At 36.8% G+C, this 22,875-nt stretch overlaps 1 protein-coding gene across 4 annotated transcripts in view; it reads right to left on the reverse strand.

Moving 5' to 3' along the window:
* Positions 1 to 22,875, reverse strand: part of PRKG1 (protein kinase cGMP-dependent 1) — a 1,340,863-nt gene that overhangs the window by 467,148 nt on the left and 850,840 nt on the right. For all 4 annotated transcript variants that reach the window (XM_043924973.1, XM_043924972.1, XM_043924975.1 and 1 more), the window contains one exon: positions 21,318 to 21,423. In XM_043924973.1, coding sequence (XP_043780908.1) covers positions 21,318 to 21,423 — 106 coding nt within the window. The remainder of the gene's footprint in view (positions 1 to 21,317; positions 21,424 to 22,875) is intronic.

A 22,875-nucleotide genomic window follows, 5' to 3' on the forward strand; every position in this document is an offset into this window, starting at 1 on the left:
TTTCCCTGAGTGGTGGGGTTAAAGTGACTTTCAATTTTTAATCTATGCTTTATTTTCTAATTCTTTTACAGTGAATATATAATGATTCTGCTACCAGAAAAACATTTTTTTTAAAGTGGCACAGTGCTTGAAATGTCCTAGTCTTAGGGTTCAACTATGAAAATACCCATGATTTTATAGTAGAATACAGTAATACCTAAAAATAAGACTTAGTTTCTCTCAAATATCCCTAAGAACAGAAGGGATTGTCACACATCAGTCTTCACTAAGTTCAATTGATAAGGTTGATTTTGACAACCAAAGTACTGTTGAGAGAAGTCATACCAGTCTGAAAAATAAACAATGGTTTGGACGCTACAGAGGTTAGCTAATGGAATCATTAAGGGAAAAACAAAAAGGAAAAATTTTACATAGATTTAGAAATTATTCCTAGGCATATGATACCATGATTGAAAGTGCTAAATGTTATTACAAACAGCTTTTTAAAGACCACTTTAAAAGCAGCTTCATATATGATTACTCTGTGGAGATCATATTTATATTGCAATAAGACTAGATAAAATAAATAAGCTAATTTTCCTAATGTTAGTGAATGTGCACCAATGGCCTGGGATAAAATTTAAAGATAGAGCATTACCTATGGTTTATGAAGTCATTTGCTGTTGTTTGTTGTTGATTAGTTACTAAGTCATGTCAGACTCTATGCAACCCCATGGACTGTAACCTTCAATGAAAGCAAAGTATCTCTAACAAATCAGAAAACTACGTGCTTTGGAAAACTGACCAATGGCTCAAAAAGTAGTTCTAGTGAAGACATATATGAGAAATAGATGCAAATCATCCCACTAAAGATTCATTAACCAAGAGTGTTTGAACATAATAAAATATTGACGGGGTAAAGAAGTAGATTTAGGTAGAAGAGAGGTTATATGGTGGAGCATGGAAGCTATGATTTTTCTGATAGCCATGTATGGATGTGAGAAAAGGACCATAAAGAAGGCCAAGCGTCAGAGAATTGATGCTTTTGAATCGTGGTAATGGAGAAGACTCAAGAGTCCCTTGGACAGCAAGGAGATGAAACAAGTCAATCCTACAGGAAATCAGCCCTGAATATTCATTACAGGGACTGATGCTGAAGTTGAAGCACCAATACTTTGACCACCTGATGCGAACAGCCGACTCATTGGAAAAGAACCTGATGCCGGGAAAGATTGAAGGCAGGAGAAGAAGGGGGTGACAGAGGATGAGATGGCTGGATGGCATCACCCACTCAATGAACATGAGTTTGAGCAAACTCCAGGAGATAGTGAAGGACAGGGAAGCCTGGCATGCTACAGTCTAGGGGGTTACAAACAGTTAGACAAACTTAGCAACTAAACAACAGCATGGAAATTTCCAAAAAAAACCTGATAAGAATCCTGAAGGAAAATATAAAAGGAGTAAAAATCATAGCCTGGCTATGTTAATTCACTATAGTTAACAAATTCAATATAGTTAACATCTCCAGATCCCTGCTCTCCCAGGAAATCTTTCCATCCTTTCCCAAAGTGGCCATGCTCTCAACATGAGTATTAGAGGTTAAAATAAGTATTACCGCAATGAAAGTGAACTTGGGAAAAGCTAATTATCAATATTATGAGTGTTTTACCTATATAATATCTTGAACATCTCTTGAAAGTTAGATAAATTTGTATTGTCTTGTGCAACTGGTTTTCCTGGATTTGCTGGAACAAGAAAGGTAAAGCTGACTTAACATACAATCTTAATTAACATTTTCTTTTAGAAAAATATTTCAAAACAGTCTGAAAATCTGAAGGAATACAATAATGGTCACCCATATACCCACTACATAGGTAGATTCAGCCACTGTTATTATGTTTTCATCTATATATGTATTTATGTATACATATATTTAAGTGTAGGTTTTTATTTGTATGTGTATATATAGTTAGGAAATAAATTACAGATATCACAACACTTTGCACCTAAATACTCAAGCCTGCCTCCTCTAAGAATATGTACATTCTTACATAACCACATCACTGACAACTAAAAATACTAACAATAATTCCCTAATATTAACATAAAATTCATATTCAAATTTTCCTATTTGCCTCAGGAATAAATTCTATACATTTTTTTTCTGTAACTGAAATCAGTCAGGTTTTATTCAGTTTGTGGTCAGTACCCTCTAAGATAACCCCCAGTGATTTCTGTCTCCTGGTCTTCATGTCTCTACTGTTCTGCCACCATAGCCTCTTGAATGTGAGCTGGACTTGTTAAATCACTTCTAAGGACAATAATACAGAAGGGGAAGGATGTCACTTTTGAGATAAAATTGTGGATTTCACTTTGGGCATTCTCTGCTTTTCTTGAATCACTCACCTTGACAGAAGCCAACTGCTATGCTGTGAGTCAGGCAGTGGAAAGCCCCCACAGCAAGGAGCTGAGGCCTGCCAACAGCTATGCAAGTGAACTTGGCAACATTCCCTCCCCCACCTCCTCCAGATGAGCCTTCAGATGAGACTGCATCGTAGTCAACAACTGGACTGCCACCTCGTGAGAGACATGTTAGCCAAAGGCACCCAGAAAAGCTGCACCCAAGGTTTCACTCCCATAGAAATTATTAGATGATAGATGTTTGTGGTTTTAAATCAGTATGTTTCGGGATAATGTTATATTGCAACAGATAACTAACACAGGTTTAATTTGGCTATTATATCTCTTTACTTTCTTGTAATCTTGAACAGTCCACTGAATATTTTTTTCATTAATGTTTTGAAGTGATCATTTTCAGTGTTCCTAGTGAATGACCACATTGCAATTTGCTTCATTGCTTCCTTGTTGTGTCATTTAATTTGTTCCTTTATCCTTGTACTTCCCATAAACTGAGAGTTATGTTAAAAGGCTTCACTGGATTAAAACTTAACATTGCTGGCAAGAACACTTCAGAGAGAATGCTGTGTACTTTGTATTGCATCACAGTAAGGGCCCTACGACGTCAAGTTGTTGCCAATATCAGTGATGCTAATTTTAATGCTTTATATAAAATAATAATCACAACTTTATACTGTAGACGGTCATTATCCCCTTGCCATTATCAAATAATTCCTTAACAAACCTTGGAATTCTGTGCCCTTTCTCCTCAGTTAGTGCAAGGAAAGATCCATCTGTCTGGAGATAAGCCTCAGCACCAAAGAGTCAGTCAAATGACTTCCTTGTCAAGAGACCATAATCAATATATTAAAATGCTGCTGATTTTTTCATATATGGATTATGAAATATACTTATATGGTGAAAACTCTCCCTGCAATATGTGAAGAGAAAAGTTTTGGAAAAGTTTTGGAAATCTAAGTTTCTAAACTATGTTGGAAATTTGAGTTCCTTTGACAGCTTGCTGTCACTTATTCTATCTACAGATATAAAAATGTGCATGTTCAACATTTTCAGTGTAAGTAAAATTAAAAGTCATCTCTGACTTTTCCAATAAATCAGATATACCTTCTCTATATGATGAAAGTCAATTACACACTCAACATATGACATCACTGTCATTTTATAAGCTCTCATCAAACATAAAGCCTTTCAGGGACCCAGAGAAAACCTGTGATCTTTCAAGTATCTTGTTGTTTAATCAGATGTGATACTTTGATTTCAAATTTTATTTCAGAAGTTAGAAGGAAAATGGAGAAGTTCACTGTTCAAAAAAATAGAAGTTGCCTGAGAATCAGTCTCTTATTCCATAGATGACACTTTGCGTTAGAAAGTCTGTAATATGGCAGTGAAAGATAAAAGTGATTTATTTTTTAAAAATACTTATGCAGAATTATCATGATCTTCCATGATGTGTTAATATGGGGTCTTTGATTTCAATTCTCTAGAAATTATCAGTTATTGCAGTTCAATGATGAAATGCATATAGACTAATAAGCCCAAGTCAAAATGTACTGAATCATTACCTCCAGCAATTAAGAGTATCAAAAACAAGTATTATCTTTTCTCCACTAAAGGATCTTCAAAATAAGACAATCACAAGGTTCACAGAACCATTCCAGGTCCAAAAGTCTTTGATTAAGCAAGTTATTGCTGATAAATAACTCTGATACTTTTTGAAGTTAGATGTTATATTCAATTTAATTCTCATTATGAAAGTTTGCCAAAAATACTGGAAATATTTAATCTTGCAAGGATTTTTCATAATTTTTCTGTTATTTATATGAGAATCTTGTCAGCTGGTGAGTTTATATAGAAATAGTTCTGTAGAATTAAGGAAATTAAATAGTTAGGGCAAATATCTGAATGCTGAAATAAACAAATAGAGTTTCATTGTTTCTCTTTGCCTTGAATATTTTAGAAAATTCTGCTTTGTTGTTGTAGCCTTAATGTTTATAAACAAGTTAAAGTAATCCATCAGTCATCAGTAAAAAAAACTAATTATTTCCCTTAGTGTTAATGGACTGTACAATACAGAGGCTGTCTCTCAGGGGCTGTTGTTATGGTTTATTTTTTCCTCATGGGAAGCTACACTTGTTACTGCAAGTTTGTTCAATTAATCTTTTCTTGCAGGCAATAGAAAGAGTGGAATTCCTTCTCATCCTGTCCATTGTATTATGTTTTAATAAGATGAAAATGACTTCACAAATACCCCAATTTCTCTTCTGATGAATGATAACTGGTGAAGAGTATTAAGAATGAACACCTTCCTTTCTCCTTCTTTCTTCTCTTCCCAGGAAGCAAGGACCCTAGCCCCCTTGGTCCCATTTCTCTGGAAGCAGCCCCTCTCTTAGCGACAGTGAAGGCACTCATATACAAGGTTCATTTATTCTATGTAGCAATTACCATTTTCCTTATGAGCAAGGCCTGGGAGTTCATCCAGCTGATATGAACATTTAATGGTTCTTGGTTTTAGGTCATTTCTGAAGGCTTAAGTACAAAGCCAACTACTAAAATTGACCATTTTTTGCTGTGAACCGAAACCTCATCAGCACTTCTACCAAGGCCTGCAGGGCAAGCTGCATTTAGTTGAAAGATTCTTGGTTCCCAGAGGGAGCAGTTCAATGAATCCTTTTCTTTTGCCACATATTTTACTAAAACTGAATCTTAAAAATTTAAATTTCATGGGATCCAGGGGGAAAGTATTGGTTTAATGTAGCAAGCTATTAGCCTCTTCTGTTGGAATTTTTAAAAATGGAATTTAGAAGGGTGTGCTATGGGACCATTTTCGTATTTGGCCTGAATTGTTCCATCTTATCTACAGCAACACAGATGTTAAATGCACCAACACAGCACAATTCATGGTGTCTACTGCATTTTCTCCAACTGATAGCTTGGTAAACTCATCCAAGAGAGAGAAGATGAGATGGAGAATTCCTGATTGCTTCTAAAAACCATAGTTTTTTGTTTTTTTTTTTCATTACCTACTCTCATTACTACACTCTTCTAGAATTATACTATTGACAGGACTATTTTACTATGAAAGTTTACTATTTTGTGTACATGGAAATCACCTGCTTCTTCTTTCATCTGTTTCTCATCCTTCATCCAAATGCTGGGAAATTACAAATGAAGGTCAAACTTTGAAACTGTAATCTTGAGATTTCTGAAACGGGACCATTTTGAGTCTTGATGATGGATTCCCCCAGCCTTTCTTTCCTGTTTTCTCCGTACTCCAACCCTTTCTACACTGACATTCACAATCATGTTATACACTAATTCACTGATATAAATATTTACTTATGTAATTGATTTCAGCTATGCCTATATCTACAAAAGACAAGGAACAATTTAAAATCTCAAAACACAAATAAATGAAGAAAGGAAAGTCTAGAATATCAAAACTAAATTTTCCAGGGGAGAAAAATGTAAGCAGGTCTTCTCGCATTAAAGTTACTTTAATTGTGCATTAGATTTAGAACTAAATTTCTCACAACTAAGGAAGTGATGGTAATGTAGTTCTCAATATCTGAATAAAGTATTCATGCTCATTGGGAGACATAACAAATATTGGCCACACTGAATCTTAGAGGGAACTTAATCACATGGATATGAAAATTCTGGATAATATAACCAACAATTTATCTGAATGCAATTCTTATAAAAATTAGAGAAGCAATATTTAAAATCATCTTAACATTTCTATAGAATGCTAGCATAATCCAGACATGTTACACCTTGATGCCCTAACCATTCCAAGACAAAATTTAGAAAACAAAGAATTACCATCACTGAACCCTAACTTGTATCTCTCCAACATCAAAAAGTTTCAGGAAACATTCAACAATTTCTAGATAAAATAAATCCATGGATGGATTTCCTGACATGTGTCAGAAGTGCCAAGAACTGATAGAGGTACACTATCAGTTGTTGAGTAGACAGGTACATTTAAATTTTAAATATTGGATATGAAGACAGGAGAAGGGACCTTTCACTGAGAAGATCTGGAAGCTTCATGGCTTAAGTTAAAGTTCAGTCAGTTCAGTTCAGTCGCTCAGTCGTGTCTTACTCTTTGCAACCCCATGAACCGCAGCACGCCAGGCCTCCCTGTCCATCACCAACTCCCAGAGCCCACCCAAACCCATGTCCATTGAGTCGGTGATGCCATCCAGCCATCTCATCCTCTGTCGTCCCCTTCTCCTCCTGCCCCCAATCCCTCCCGGCATCAGGGTCTTTTCCAACAAGTCAACTCTTCCCATCAGGTGGCCAAAGTATTGGAGTTTCAGCTTCAGCATCAGTCCTTCCATTGAACACCCAGGACTGATCTCCTTTAGGATGGACTGGTTGGATCCTTGAAGTCCAAGGGACTCTCAAGAGTCTTCTCCAATACCACAGTTCAAAAGCATCAATTCTTCGGTGCTCAGCTTTCTTCACAGTCCAACTCTCACATCCATACATGACCAATGGAAAAACCATAGCCTTGACCAGATGGACCTTTGTTGGCAAAGTAATGTCTCTGCTTTTTAATATGCTGTCTAGGTTGGTCATAACTCTCCTTCCAAGGAGTAAGCATTTTTTAATTTCATGGCTGCAGTCACCATCCGCAGTGATTTTGGAACCCAAAAAAATAAAGTCTGACACTGTTTCCACCATCTCCCCATCTATTTTCCATGAGGTGATGGGACCAGATGCCATGATCTTAGTTTTCTGAATGTCAAGCTTTAAGCCAACTTTTTTACTCTCCTCTTTCACTTTCATCAAGAGGCTCTTTAGTTCCCCTTCACTCTCTGCCATAAGGGTGGTGTCATTTGCATATCTGAGGTTATTGATATTTCTCCTGGCAATCTTGATTCCAGCTTGTGCTTCTTCCAGCCCAGTGTTTCTCATGATGTACTCTGCATATAAGTTAAATAAGCAGGGTGACAATATACAGCCTTGATGTACTCCTTTTCTTATTTGGAACCAGTCTGTTGTTCCATGTCCAGTTCTAACTGTTGCTTCCTGACATGCATACAGGTTTCTCAAGAGGCAGGTCAGGTGGTAAGGTATTCCCATCTCTTTCAGAATATTCCACAGTTTATTGTGATCCACACAGTCGAAGGCTTTGGCATAGTCAATAAAGCAGAAATAGATGTTTTTCTGGAACTCTCTTGCTTTTTCGATGATCCAGCGGATGTTGGCAATTTGATCTCTGGTTCCTCTGCCTTTTCTAAAACCAGCTTGAACATCTGGAAGTTCATGGTTCACGTATTGCTGAAGCCTGGCTTGGAGAATTTTGAGCATTACTTTACTAGCATGCGAGATGAGTGCAATTGTGTGGTAGTTTGAGCATTCTTTGGGATTGCCTTTCTTAGGGACTGGAATGAAAACTGGCCTTTCCCAGTCCTGTGGCCATTGCTGAGTTTTCCAAATTTGCTGGCATATTGAGTGCAGCACTTTCAAAGCATCATCTTTCAGGATTTGAAATAGCTTAACTGGAATTCCATCACATCCACTAGCTTTGTTCTAGGGATGCTTTCTAAGGCCCACTTGACTTCACATTCCAGGATGTCTGGCTCTAGGTGAGTGATCACACCATTGTGATTATCTGGCTCGTGAAGATCTTTTTTGTACAGTTCTTCTGTGTATTCTTGCCACCTCTTCTTAATATCTTCTGCTTCTGTTAGGTCCATACCATTTCTATCCTTTATCGAACCCATCTTTGCCTGAAATGTTCCCTTGATATCTCCAATTTTCCTGAAGAGATCTCTAGTCTTTCCCATCCTGTTGTTTTTCTCTATTCCTTTTCATTGATCGCTGAGGAAGGCTTTCTTATCTCTCCTGGCTATTGTTTGGAACTCTGCATTCAAATGGGAGTATCTTTCCTTTTCTCCTTCGCTTTTCCCTTCTCTTCTTTTCACAGCTATTTGTAAGGCCTCCTCAGACAACCATTTTGCCTTTTTGCATTTCTTTTCCATGGGGATGGTCTTGATCCCTGTCTCCTCTACAATGTCATGAACCTCCGTCCATAGTTCATCAGGCTCTTTGTCTATCAGGTCTAGTCCCTTAAATCTATTTCTTACTTCCACTGTATAGTCATAAGGGATTTGATTTAGGTCCTACCTGAATGGTCTAGTGGTTTTCCCTACTTTCTTCAGTTTAAGTATGAATTTGGCAATAAGGAGTTCATCAACCTAGGTTTCATCAAATGGGTTTTAGCTACAGGACCCCATAACTCTAGACCTGTCCTCTCTGTCATCCAAAAAACACTGCCTATTTACTTTATCGCACTCAACCTCCTGAGAGACCAAATTAAGGGAGTCAATGGCAGCAACAGATGAGCCAGGTGACACCAGGATAGGAATACAGGCAGGTTTGTGAGCCAAAACAGCAAGGTAGACAGCAAGATGGACATGATGGAGCTTGATGACAAAGTTAGTATCGTAGGGACTTATGAACGTAGGCATTTGCAGACATCCAGAGCTTGAATAAGACAGCACAACCAAGTGGCTCAGACAAAAAAGGTCAGAAAAATAATGTCAGCCACAGGTCTGCCTTATAGTATTACTGTGTACTTATTAATTCTAAAACCTGTTTTGAATAAATCTGTCTTAATTTGAGTTTAAGGATCTTCTGAAGAATGAATAGGCTACCACTTTTCAGAAAAGTGAGAGTAAGTTGCACTAGTATTTAAGTCCACAACCTTTGGAATGGGCTAGGGTCTTTCCAGAGTCCTTACATGGTCTAAAGAGGGAAACTAAGTTTCCACCTTAGGTTAAGGGCATTGATCTAAAAATAAAAGGCATTTTCACTTTATTTCTTTATTGATAATTTATCAGAACATTTCTGAAATGAATTCTTTGTTTACCTGAATTATTTTTTATATAAGAAAAAAAGTATAAAATATGGTATAATCACATTAGTGTGAAGTCTATATTGGGGGGGATTTAAAAAGTTAATCGTGTACGTTGAGATGTCAGAGCAATTTAACAAGGACTATGAAGAACAATGATTAGTATCAGAAGAGATATCTCTTTCCTACAAAGAACTTGATTTTTTTTTAACTTAAACAGGCTATGTTCTTGTCTTAATTCAAATTGAATTAAAAATAGTTTAGTGCTAGAGAGCCTAATTAAGTAGCTGTTAGAATTCTGAGAATCAGAGCTTAAGTCATCAAGAGTGAGGCTTCAGTGAACTGTCATTATAGGGAGACAACACATCTTTAAAACAGACTAAATAAATGAAAATTGTTTTTCCGAGAGACAACTCCAGTTTTCAGGGATGCATCTTATTTCTTGTTCAATACAAAAAGCTCATTTTATGTATTTATATGTGCAATAAAATCTCATTTGGGTTAATTCTACATATCCAATATAGAATTCTTCATTTTGCCAAGTGGTCTTATCGTTACTACTAAATACTCAGCACATCTTCACCTTGTGTAATAAGTGTCTAAAAGTACTTAAAATATGAATATAATATTTTTAAAATAGAATATATTTGTTTAAATCTACCCTTTTGATCACATGTTGTTTGTACCACAACTTTACCCTTGAGATGCTAAAGACTACTTCTACATCTGGATGTATTTATTTATTGAGGGAAAGAGAGGAGGAGGAGGAGGGGATGAAGAAGAGGAGAAAGGTGGAAGCAAGGAAGAAAGAGAAGAGGGAAAGGAGAGAAGCGAAAGCAAAGTAGGGCGGGAGGAAGGAAGGTTGGCTTAACGCCATTCACATTAATATTCACTAACTTTACTAAAGACAAACAATAAATTCTTGCCGGTTAGGGTTTAGCTACTTTTCAGACTCATCTGTTGGATACTCTTACAGTATGTCTTCATATTTTTATCCAAACAATATTGGAACATAAATTAACTACATCACCAAAAATCTCTCATTCCCCAAACCACCCCTGTCTCTAACACCAGGGCATAATTTCAACAAATACTGCTACTTCTAAGTACACAGAACTCAGAGTGCAGATAACCAAAAAAGATGAAATTTATAAGAACTCAGAATTCTCCAGAATTAAAGTCTTTGAATTTTAATATGTTCCTTGCATTGTCTCAAATCTTGGCCCTGCCTGTGTTAGATTCAGTCATGGGTTTAATTTCTTTCAAAAAATAAAACAAATCCATCCTCAGAGGCAACTTTGATTTATCTCTGTTTGCACAACAGACCAGAGCACTTAAGGAGTTTTTTCCAAACATGGAATGCAATGTTTACCCATTGGACCCCATCCAGTCAACTGAGGAAATAGAATTCATTAAATTTCTTGAAAAGTACTGAATAATTTTAAGCCTTATGTATTTATAGAGTAATTGAAGTTATGCTACTTAATTGGAATCCTTCTAGGCTTCAGCATAAATATTCTATCATTTGTTGTATACATACAAAGTAAATTTTAAAATAATATACATAACAAGAGATTTCAAAGAAAAACTATACTCTCCTTTCTGGTCTTAAGTGACTGTTCAAAAAAAACCTCAAGATTCCTTTCATATATGGATATATGATTACACAGAAATGCTAGAATTTTTTTTCAATGGTTAAAACCCATCAAGCAATGAATTTCCAAAAATTGTTTCGGTCATTTTTTATCCTTATGACTATTTTTTAATACATTCACCAATTGGCACTTCCCACATGTAGATATGGGCTTTCCTGGCAGCTCAGCAGTAAAGCATCCACCTGCCAATGAAGGAGATGTGAGCTCAATCCCTGAGGGTCTGGACGATCCCTCAGAGAAGGAAATGGCAACCCACCCCAGTATTCTTGCCTGGGAAATTCCATAGACAGAGGAGCCTGGCAGGCTACAATCCATGGGGTCACAACAGAATCAGACACAACCTAGCAACTAAACAACAACACATGGATACAACTATAGGTATGAATAATAAATACTCACCTATTGGTCCTCTAATACTACCCATCTTTAGGAAATCAGCTTGATAACGATCAAGAGAACAAGGACCTGGGACTCATCTATGTGATGCTGGGCAGGCTTATTTCCATAATTCCATAAACTGGAATGAGGCCAACTACCTCAAAGGATCTCCAAGTTAAGTGAGATCATGTGTGTGAAGTAGCAGGTGTGGGCCATTTTGTTCTTATTTTCTCCCTCATCTCCTTCACTGCTCTGAAAGTGCTCACTGTCCAGGAGTGATCAGAACTTAGCTCATCTTTCTGTCACCAAATATCATGCCTGCTGCTCCCTCTCATGGGCTCCCATCCTGTGTACACTTCCCCTACACCTGAGGCAAAGCAGAAAAGCAGGACTGTCTAGTTCAGAGATACCCATTCTGCTTAACCGCCAGACTCTAAGCTTAAGAGGTCACCTTCGTAAAATCATATTGGTAAATAAATTATGACTAACCTTATTCCAAGCCCCCAAAAAACCAACAAAATCCTAAAAATAGAAACTATGTTTCATGTTTCTTCTTTCATTTATTTGCTTTTTCTAAACAAACAAACTGATGTACTCTCCTCTTCCCAAGACATAAAACATACAAGCTGAGACACATACTTTGTCTAAGTCACCCGGATGTTTAATTTGTTCCTTGACAGCATTTCCCCATCCACACTCCAGATTCTCAGATTTCTCTCCAATTGTGAAGAAGTAGGCTTCTACATCTAGTGGAAAATCTATGTGGCTGGGATCTGAGAACTTATCTTCTCAGTTTCCCTAAAAGTTTGTGGATTCCTTCTGAATCGTTCATTGAGGAACAGTTCTCCTGATGGAAAAAAACAAAAACTCCCTCCCAAATGTACCAGACCCTTTGCATACAAAACATTTCACAAAGATAGGACCGTAAGTAGGCTCAATATCAAAGATACAGAAGTATAAGTCTCTAATACTGTAAAACAACTATTGTTGTTAAGTCGCTAAGTTGTTAATCAACTGTGTATGCGTGCGTGAATGCTCAGTTGCTCAGCTGTGTCCAACTCTTTGTGACCCCATGAACTCTAGCCCACCAGGCTCCTCTGCCCATAAAAATCAATTATACTTCAATTTAAAAAAAAGCTTCATAACAGAAATTATTTATGAGGATCAAAACTACAGCAAGAAAATGGAGAAATATTAAACTGCTTTAACATACTGCCATTGCTTTTTAAACCCCAAAGTGTTGAGAAACTATCCATAGGGACCTGATGAAGGAAAGTCAGACTGATCCCCAAAGGGATGCATCCTTTCAATCCCAGACTCAAGAAGGAGCAGCATAATGGACTGATTAGTATTGATATCAAGTCCCTTAGTCAGGGACATGTTTTCTCTGGGAACAAACAGGATCTGTCTATATGAGTCATTACCTGACTTAAATGGGAGATTTTAGCCACAAACACCATAAATCAGATATCTTATCTTTTGCAAGGATTAGAAGGAGTTCACACATGTGGAACTGAGTGTACCTATATGGGAATGTTGTAGATGAATCATTTTCATCACTATGTCATTATGCAAATAACAGATTACATTATCTTTCTTTTTTTAAAAAAGGATCAATATGGAGACATTTGTGCAAATGCTAAATAACAACATGAAATTAATGGTCACTTTTACATATATCTGCTTCTGTGTCATCTTTAATGAGAATGGATCTGCTACCATAAAATGGGTTGTGAGCAGGCCAACTTGCAAATGGGGTGAGAAAGTGCCTCTTCATTTATTCATCACATTATTTCCCTTAAAACTATGCCAGCTTTGCCAAGCTCAATTCTAATGCAGGTTTCACGGTCATCTAGAAAAGCTTTACTAAAGCTCAAAGCTTAAGAGCTTAAAAAGGTCTGTCACTTATTTTTTTGAAAATTAAAAAAATGATCTAAAATCCCTAAAATTATTTTCATATGCATCTTCTTTTGCCATCTCTCCCTGTAAAAGCTAGGCAAAGTGGGTTCGTGATTTTCATCTTCCACAAATGTGATCTCAACAAAAGTCAGACTATGTTACTGTCACTTGCATAATTTATGCCCCCAAAAGTAGCATCATAATTTCTTCCAGCTAAAGTATACCAACAATACTCCATCAATAAATGTCCAAATAGTGAAATTCCTAAAAGGAATTTCACAGAACTCAGCCTAACTAAGCAAGGACAGGTCCTGCCTAAAGACCACCATCTGTGCTTCAAAGTCTCTATGCAGGAGGGTATAAAGGAGCTTTCAGCCATAAACACTTTTCTTTGAAGACAGAAGACACTGAATCCTGAGTGCTTGGTTATTTAATATCCATTTTAGTAACAATGGTGCCTCCTTACATACAGATGGTAGATTTCTAAACAGCTGAAGGCTCCATCACTGACCCCATGCAATTCTAACACATCATCCCCATTGTATTCATCACCACTTAAAGTGACAGCTCTTATGTTAATATGGAGCTTTATTTCTGAGAACATATCCTAGCAGGGTATGATGCTTTCAAACTGTGGTGCTGGAGAAGACTTCTGAGAGTCCCTTGGACAGGAAAGAATCAAACCAGTCCATCTAAAAGGAAATCAACCCTGAAAGTTCCTTGGAAGGACTGATGCTGAAGCTCCAATATTTTGCCCACCTGATGTGAAGAGCTGACTCATGAGAAATGACCCTGTTGCTCGGAAAGATTGAGGGCAGGAGAAGGGGGTGACAGAGGATGAGATGGTTGGATGGCGTCACTGACTCAATGGACATGAGTTTGAGCAAACTCCAGGAGATAGTGAAGGATGGGGAAGCCTGGCATGCTGCAATTCATGAGGTCACAAAGAGATGGACACGTCTTAACAACTGCACAACAACATCCTAGGGTGGTAGGAGGAAGGAATAAATTATTGGGGTTTAGGGACTAGTAGAGAAAAAATGCAGTAAATTGGAAACCCAGATACACCAAGAATAGAGTCAACTGACTGCCCAAATGTCCAAGCAAAGTGAATTTAAGTTTGTTGAGAAGGGTAGCAATGGGTGGAAACTACTATTTGAGGATCCAGTAGTTACTGAGGCAGCATGGGGCCAATTTTAAATATCATTTCTGGAACCACTGGCTTTAAAGACTTTTCTTGAGGATTAAATAAGTTAATACATCTAGAGTGTTTTCAAAACTGCTTGGCATACACTCAGTAACTGTTTGCTCATATTATCTTAGTTTGTTTATTACTAATTATATTCCTTCATGGTGGGAGGGTCCCCGATTTTTGATTGCAAAAACTTAGTCAGATTAAAGAAACTTGCGTGAATCTAGAAAAATGGTATAGAGGAAATTATCAGCAAAGCAGAAATAGTCACATATGTCGACAACAAATTTATAGTTACCAAGGGGGAAGGAGGGTGGGACAAAATGGGAGACTGGGATTGACATATATATATATATCTATAAAGTATGTTAGTAATAAGAACAGACTGTATAGCACAGGGAATTCTATTCAATGCTTTATGGTGATCCAAATAGGAAGGAAAGGTAAAAAAGAGTGGATATACATATATCTATAACTGATTCACTTCATAATAAAGCAGAAACTAACAACATTGTAAAGCAACTATCCTCCATTAAAAAAAAAAATGCAAAAACTTGTCTAAGATTACATACCTATAAATGAATCCAAAATTGAAACATACCCTTTTCCTAACACATCACACAAACATTTAGAATATTTGAAATATAATTTCTACTTTCATCTTATCCACTAGATCAATGATTCCCAAGAGTAGTTCCCAGACCAAAAGCATGGGCATCTGCTGAGAACTTGCTAAAAACATCAATTTCCAGACCCCACCCCACATCAAAACTGACATTACAAGGGCAGCTATAAGCAGTTACTTTCTCTTTCTATGGCAAATAAAGCAATCTTAGCAGGAACATTAAAACATATCCTTAGAGGAATTGTGAAACACCAGAACATACATTTAGTCATGATCATGGTGAGTTCTACTCTGTAGATTTTGAACAAAAAGCAGCAGACATTCTATACAATAGCAGAATTTCAGCTTTACTTTAGGGCAGAGAATTTGATCAGTACATAGTTGACCCTTGAACAGCAGTGACATTTTTTTTCCTATAGTAAACACTACAGTGTCTCACAATCCATGGTTGGTTGGAACTGATGATGTGGTATGGTAGATATAGAGAAATCATTATAAAGAGGGCTGACTTATAAGTTATCCAGTTTTTGACTGCGAAAGGGCTGGTGCCCCAATCTTCACATTGTTCAAGGGTTAACCATACTATCAATTGCCTGTGTGACCCTGGGCAACTTCCATAACCAGTCTAATTCTCCCATTAGTGGAATGAGAAAATGCTCATATCCCTTACAAGCTAATATTCTTCTCTAAGAACTCTGCATCTCTGTATTCTTTTATAAATATGATAAAAAATAAAAATCTGTGAAATAAGGTGACCTGTTGGACTGAGTTAAGAAAATGAAATTTTTTGGATTTTTAAACTGGATCAGAGAAAGAAGTACTTGCAAGGCATTTTAAATTTTCATTAACCCAAGGCTGAAATTAAATCACATAGAGTAAAGGGACTTCTCTAGAAATATAATGATTGATTCCACTCCTCAGGCTCAATCCCTTGTCAGGGAACTAAGATCCCATATGCCATGAGGCATGTCCAAAAAATAAAATACATATATAGAGAGTATAGAAAAATGTCTACATGATAACTAATTAATACTTTTTGTAAGTTATCTTTCTGGAGTGGCAAAAATAATACCACCAACCCACTCTCGTGTTAAGCTTGCTACAGTGAAGAGCTTCATAATACACAAACTATGAACTTGAGTCCATATATTGTAGGATACTCAGATAAAGAATTCATAAGCCTGGGTTCTAATTTTTCTTTCTAACTAAATAGGACTTTATTCTGGGCTCTAAGACTCAACTGCTATACCTATAACATGTCAACAGAGATGAAACTATCTTGTCTTAAATTTTTCTGAATCTAAAATGTAATCATTATTGCTATATCAGACCAGACATGAAGATGCATTGCTATGTAGGCAGCTGCTAGTGGCAGGTATGGCAAGAACTATTGGATGAGAGAAATGTAAAGCAATTAAAGAAAAGATTCAATAAGTTTTGGTCTGGGGTACAGTCAAACCAAGATGAAATTATCCTCATAGTGAAGGCCATTCTGATATCTAAAAGTTAGCAGGAGTTTCTAGAAGAAAAGTCATACTTCTTTTTTAAAAGGAATATTACTTACTTTTCTAATACACATGTGTAAGTAACATAATTATGTTTGGTATGCATACAAGTATTATTGTTTTAGAGGATAAGGTGGAATAGCAAACCAGATTTGGTCTCACTCCCTAGGAATGGGCATATAGGATAAGGAACCTTTATATTGAGCTTCCCTAGTGGCTCAGACAGTTAAGAATCTATCTGCAATGCAGGAGACCTGGGTCTGATCCCTGGGTTGGAAAGATCCCCCAGGGAAGAGAATGGCTGCCCACTCCAGTATTCCTGCCTGAAGAATTCCATGGACAGAGGAGTTTGGCAGGCTATCATCCATGGGTTCACAAAGAGCTGGACTTGACTGAGTGACTAACACAGTACACAGCACCAAAATGTGCGGCAGGGCTTTCCACAAGAAAACTGTGGCAGAAGGATTAACCCAGCATTGTAGCTTTGTGATTTACCAAAAGTCCACTCCTCTTCTTGACATGAGTTTGAGTAAACTCCGGGAGTTGGCGATGGACAGGGAGGCCGGCCATGCTGCAGTCCACAGAGTTGCAAAGATTCGGACATGATTGAGCCACTGCACTGAACTGAAGATGACTACAGCAAAGAGCCAGTGAGAAGACGAGGAAGAAGACGGAGGGTGAGAGGAACCTGGGGAGGTGAGCAGTAGCCAAAGGAAACAGGGCTTTGGAAACAATGCCAAAGAACTACTCTATCTTAAGAGTGAGAAGTAGTCATGGAAAGGTTTTATGCAGAATGATGACACAAGGTTACCTGCCTTAACCAAAGATTCCTTAGTGGATCAAGAAAAGTTGTACTTTTTTTTTTTTGAGGATCAGCAGGCTTGATTGAGTAATTTAAAGTCCCTGTTGTGTCTCTGATTTGTCAGTGAGGCATTAAGATAAATAGGAGGTTCAGCAGCAGCAGCAGCATCATAGTTTGGGACAAACAGAAAACCCAGTTCCTACACGTATATCCCATGGGTCACACAGCTGCATTCTAATGCTCCTCTGGGTACAGACGTCTGTGCCAATAGCGGCACAGAGAAAATGCTCAGGAAAAAGTGACACAAATTGACTCTGGCAGTTATTTGGCTCATTTTTTCAGAATCCATCTGTGAAACACCATTTTTCAGTAGCCAAAGAAGATGAAAAATGTTGGCAACTGACAAAACTGCTACTGGACTTACAGAAATCATGCCTTGCTTAGTAGCATTGCTCTGTGAAAAAAATTTCTTTCTTTTTTTTTTTTTTTTGCTATGCTTGCATAGGAACATCTGTGTTTTCATCAGGGAATGTGAAATATAAGCACAAGAGAGATTGGACTAAACAGCATTAAAGAACCAGAATCACGTTTGATGTGGCATTTAATAGCAAAAAGGAGGCCAAACCACATGACTAGTAGCTATAAAATGGGTTAAAACACCAAAATGGAAATAAAAACTGACTGTAAGAAAGAAACCCTTGCATTTTGGCTGTGCATTTACATGTCTGATGTGTCCTCTTTTCCTACCCTTCAAATTTACTGCTTGTTTAGAAAAGTAAAGAAGAGTAGTGTGGGGGGATGAGCAGTGATAATAGAATCAATCCTCATTTAGTCTGTCTCTACCCTTGAAATTACTTCATTAGGAAGGCATTCCCATGTACACAGAGACCCTCACTGCAAAGAATTCTGATGATTTCTAAAACCATTTCCCAGAATTTTTCTTTTTTTCTTACAGTGTCACAATTGCTTTAACGCTTAACAAAATAGTGTATGTGTCTATAGTAGAAAAATTCAGATCAAAAGCTTTACTTAGCGAGTGCACTAGACAAAAACATCCCTCCATGTGCACACACACACACACGCACACACAGGCTGCTACAGAGAATTTTAGAGTATTAAGTCTATATTTTTATGACACAGTAAGTCTTTCTAAATATGAAACTATAAAGGAAAAAACTTTGGTTGACTTAACTATATAAAATGTTAAAGCTTTTACATAATGTTACAGAGTGCTAAGCAAATTTTTTTAACCTACAATACACAGGGAAATAAGAATAATTCTGAAGTTATGATAGACAAGTTCAATTTTGATCATCTTAGTTTTTGACAAGATCTGTCAATTCCTTGGGGACTATATGCCATCTCAACAGCTTTGCCAAATAAATGGCAGAACACAAACTTTGGAAAATGGAGGAATGAGTATTATTCACTTTTAATTTCACTCGGATAATAGTGCAGACCCAAGATTAGAAGATCCCTATGCTTTGTTTAATACTATGCCGCCAGTGACTTGAAATGTTTCCCTATTTTTGCAAAAAGAGCCTTGAATTTTATTTTCCAGTGGGCTCTGCAAATTACATACTTGCCCCACACTTACTGTCCTATAAAATGCCTGGTTACAAAATGACATGCTTTGTGCCAAAGAAGAGTATCAAGATGCTTAAGAAATAGCTCTAAGTCCTTAAAAGTTTATAGCTTAAAAGTAGAGTTAAGTTTAGTAGTGAGGTTATAATATAGTAGAAACCATGTTAGAAATGAGGTTTCAGAGGAAGGAGAGGTTACTTCTCAGTAGAAACTCCGGTATCTATGGAAAGGGCAGCTTTTAGTTAGTTAAGATATAAACAGTGGAGACTTGAACACTGACAGTGGGGGAAAAGGCAACAGAGGCAGGGTGCTGTGTAAAAGCAGAGGTTCTGCTTGAGCACCTGGAATCATTAGGTTTGCCCCGGGGCAAGAAGAAACAGGCTGAAAAAGCAGGGTGTCACTGGCTGGGGCAGGACCTTGAATAACCAGTTAAGGAGGCTATAGCTAATTCAACAGGAACCGCCTGCCATTGAAAGGTTATAGAGGGAGCCAGTTGGTCACAGTTACAATTTAGGAAGATTAAAACCAGCCCCAGGCAACAGTGGTCATTGTGTGGTCCCTCTGGACTCCCAGCCCAGTACTACACATGCAAATGATGTGGACTTGATGTTTTACAGAGGGGCCAGATGCAAAGTGACATCAAAGTCAGTGCCTAGCTCTTTTACATTAAATCAGTTAAACTTCACTTGCTCTAAGATGACCAACAACTAATGTTCACAAATTCTAGAGAACCAACTTTTATGGCTTGAGGTTTGAATTGTCAAAATAGATGACAAATTTGAACAGCTCTGAGAATACTACAAAAATAAAAGTTTAACCAGGGTGAATTTCACACACACACACACAGAGCATGGAGACATCTCCAATTTCCTGAAACTGTGCCTCTAAAAAAGTTTTTGTTGGTGTCATGCAAGACAGCATTGCCACAATTCCATTTCCTTATGAAAACTTATGGAAGCTGAAGTCAGTGTGGTGAGTACCTAGCTCCTAGGTATGTGAGATAAATAGTGACTTCTGTCCCACAAACAAGCATTTCACTGATTACCAATTGCGATCTTTCTTTTTCAGGGCTATGTCACAAGGAAATCAGTAAGTTGCACTTTAATAGAGGCTTACAATGAATATTCACTCTGTCTCCTTCCATCTCTCTCCATTCACATACACATATCTATATATCAATACACATATCAACATATATATCTATAGGCATATTAATACATAACATACAAATACGGCACTTGAATCATTTCCTTGTGAACTATACTAACATTTAAACAGAAACTCCCATTTCCACTTTTTCTAAGTGTTTCACTAAATCACACCGAGATTAAAAAACTGACACCCTACCAACACAGTAATTTTTTTAACACATTATCACTCAACATATTTGAATTTTAGCAAGAATATAAAGAAAAATATGTGGAAATGAAAAATGTATGAACAGTTAATCAGAAACAAACCAAAATATATATACAAGTATACAATTGCATTTAAGAAAATTCAATAAATATCCATTAAAACTTTTGTATCACTGATACAAAGTATGAATTTGATTTTTTTAGTTCAACTTAGGTCATTTATTTGCCAAAAATAAAAAAAAAAATGTTAAAAGGCCAGTTTAACATTCTAGCTCTCAAAAATGAAAATGAAATCTTAATTGGTGCTGCACCCCTATTTAAGCTCACATACTCTATATATAACAATTTAAAGATGATTCTATTTTCAAAAGAAAAATTATACAAAATAACTACTTTCTGAAAAAAGGCAAAGTTGTCAATATTATTTTTAATAACAAAATAATATAGTTTCTCTAACATAAGCTTAGAGACAAATTAATTTCAATGAATACCAGTATATTCCTAAGAAATGAAAATTGGGGTTTCATTCCAATTCCCATGGTATATTGAATTATTATGATAATATATAATATAAACACAAGAAAAGCCTTTGATAATTCAGAACTGCAACATAAAATGAATTTAATTTTGGAAATTAAACTCAGGATTAAAGGATAATAAGCTTCTTCTTGGAACTTTTTCACTTTAGTCATCTGTTCTTTAATATGAAACTTCATATAAAAGATGATTCAGTCTTATACTGTGGGTTGCTTGAGAAGAGTTACAATATATTAACTGATAAATAGAGATGACCTCAATTTCCTTTTTTGTTCATGCAGATACTTGTTTCTCTCCTCTATAATAGAATATTGAATGAAACTCTAAAGTTCTGACTTAACCACATATGAAATTTGGCAGCAGAAATAGAAAAGAAGCCAGTCCAAAATCTTGTACTTCCATAAATTTGTAGGCCAATAAGACTGAGATAAAGGCAAAAAGTGTTCCCTGGGCAGCATTTCAGGAAAAGGTTGAAAAGACAATAAAACACTCTCAGGAGAAAAGAAAAGCATCCTACCTTTTTAAAAACTCCATATACTCGGTATGCTTGATAAGTCCTGTCCTCATCATTATCGTCTGAAAACATTGTCGATCAATGGCCCAGAGTTTCACATTTACAAGAGCTGGGGAAAAAGAGAAAACAAATAGGGAAAAATTAGAGAACTTCAACAGTGAACTATACTGTGTAAAAGTGATGAGTTATTCAAAGGAATGAAAGTGATTATCCTTCGTTTAAAGCTAATATCCTAATGCTATTCTATTTAGTTAAGAAGACAAGTTCTTACAGACAAAATGTAGCTCATAATTTAACACTAGTATTACTATCTATAAGGAAGGTTCCTGTCACTCTTAGGTTCTCAAGGGATGATAAGGTCTAAGTACACATTGGAAGTATTTAGTTATATACAAAGGAAATCACGTGAAGAGAGGTTCACAAGAAGTAACACTTGGTAATTAACCAGAATAGTGTTAATGACTCACATGATCATATTTTAATTGTAAAAAAGGTAGGTGTAAATTCAGGTTTAGGAGTTAATAGAATAGAAATAATAATTACAATTAAATTGTAACCTGTGCCCACAGTTACCATACAAAGCTGTATTAGATATGTTTGTTGAATTTTAATTTCTGTTCTCCCATACCACTGGCTTTGACAATAATTAAGTACAGAAACTCAATACCACTGGATAGATCACCATTTGACCTAATAAGCACACGACTAAAAGACAAATTTTAGAAAAAGACAGATGTTACAGTGTAAGAAAACAAAATATTAAGATAAAACTTTCTTTTAAAAGAAGAGTATGCGAAAAATGTTGATAATTGAATCTGTGTAATGAGTATTTAACAGGCATATTTTACTATGCTCTCTCTTTTTATGTATGTTTGCAAATTTTCATAATGGACTTCCCAGGTAGCGCTAATGGTAAAGAATCTGCCTGCCAATGCAGGAGATGCAAGAGATGTGGTTCGGTCCCTGGGTCAGAAGTTTCCCTGGAGTAGGAAACGTCAGCTTACTCCAGTATTCTTGCCTGGAGAATCCCAAGGACAGAGGAGCCTAGTGGGCTACAGTCCATAGGGTCTCAAAGAGTCAGACACCACTAAAGCTACTTAGCATCCATGCATACATTGTACCCACAGAGTATAGGGTAGATAAGGGAGGTTTGAGCAAGGCCAGTGAATGGGGCCAGGTTACAGTTCAATGAGGGAAATCCAGGTGGTGCAGTGGTAAAGAATCCACCTGCAATACAGGAGATTTGAGTTTGATCCCTGGGTCAGGAAGATATCCTGGAGAAAGGAATGGCTACCCACTTCAGTATTCTTGCCTGGAGAATGCTATGGACAGAGTCTGGCAGACTACAGTCCATGGGGTCACAAAGAGTCAAACTTAACTGAGCAACTGAGCACTCATAGTTTAATGAATCAAACATAGAAATACAGATGAAAGCAGTTCTCTTTTCTTCACAGTTCTCAGACCAAGCCCAGTGAATGCAATAGATCAAGATTTGGGGGTAAGGAAGTGGAGAAAATGTTGAAATAACTAGGCCGTGTATGTGCCCTGAAGGAAGATGCTA

Source organism: Cervus elaphus, chromosome 15 (genome assembly GCF_910594005.1).
Source record: "Cervus elaphus chromosome 15, mCerEla1.1, whole genome shotgun sequence".
Lineage (NCBI taxonomy): Eukaryota > Metazoa > Chordata > Mammalia > Artiodactyla > Cervidae > Cervus > Cervus elaphus.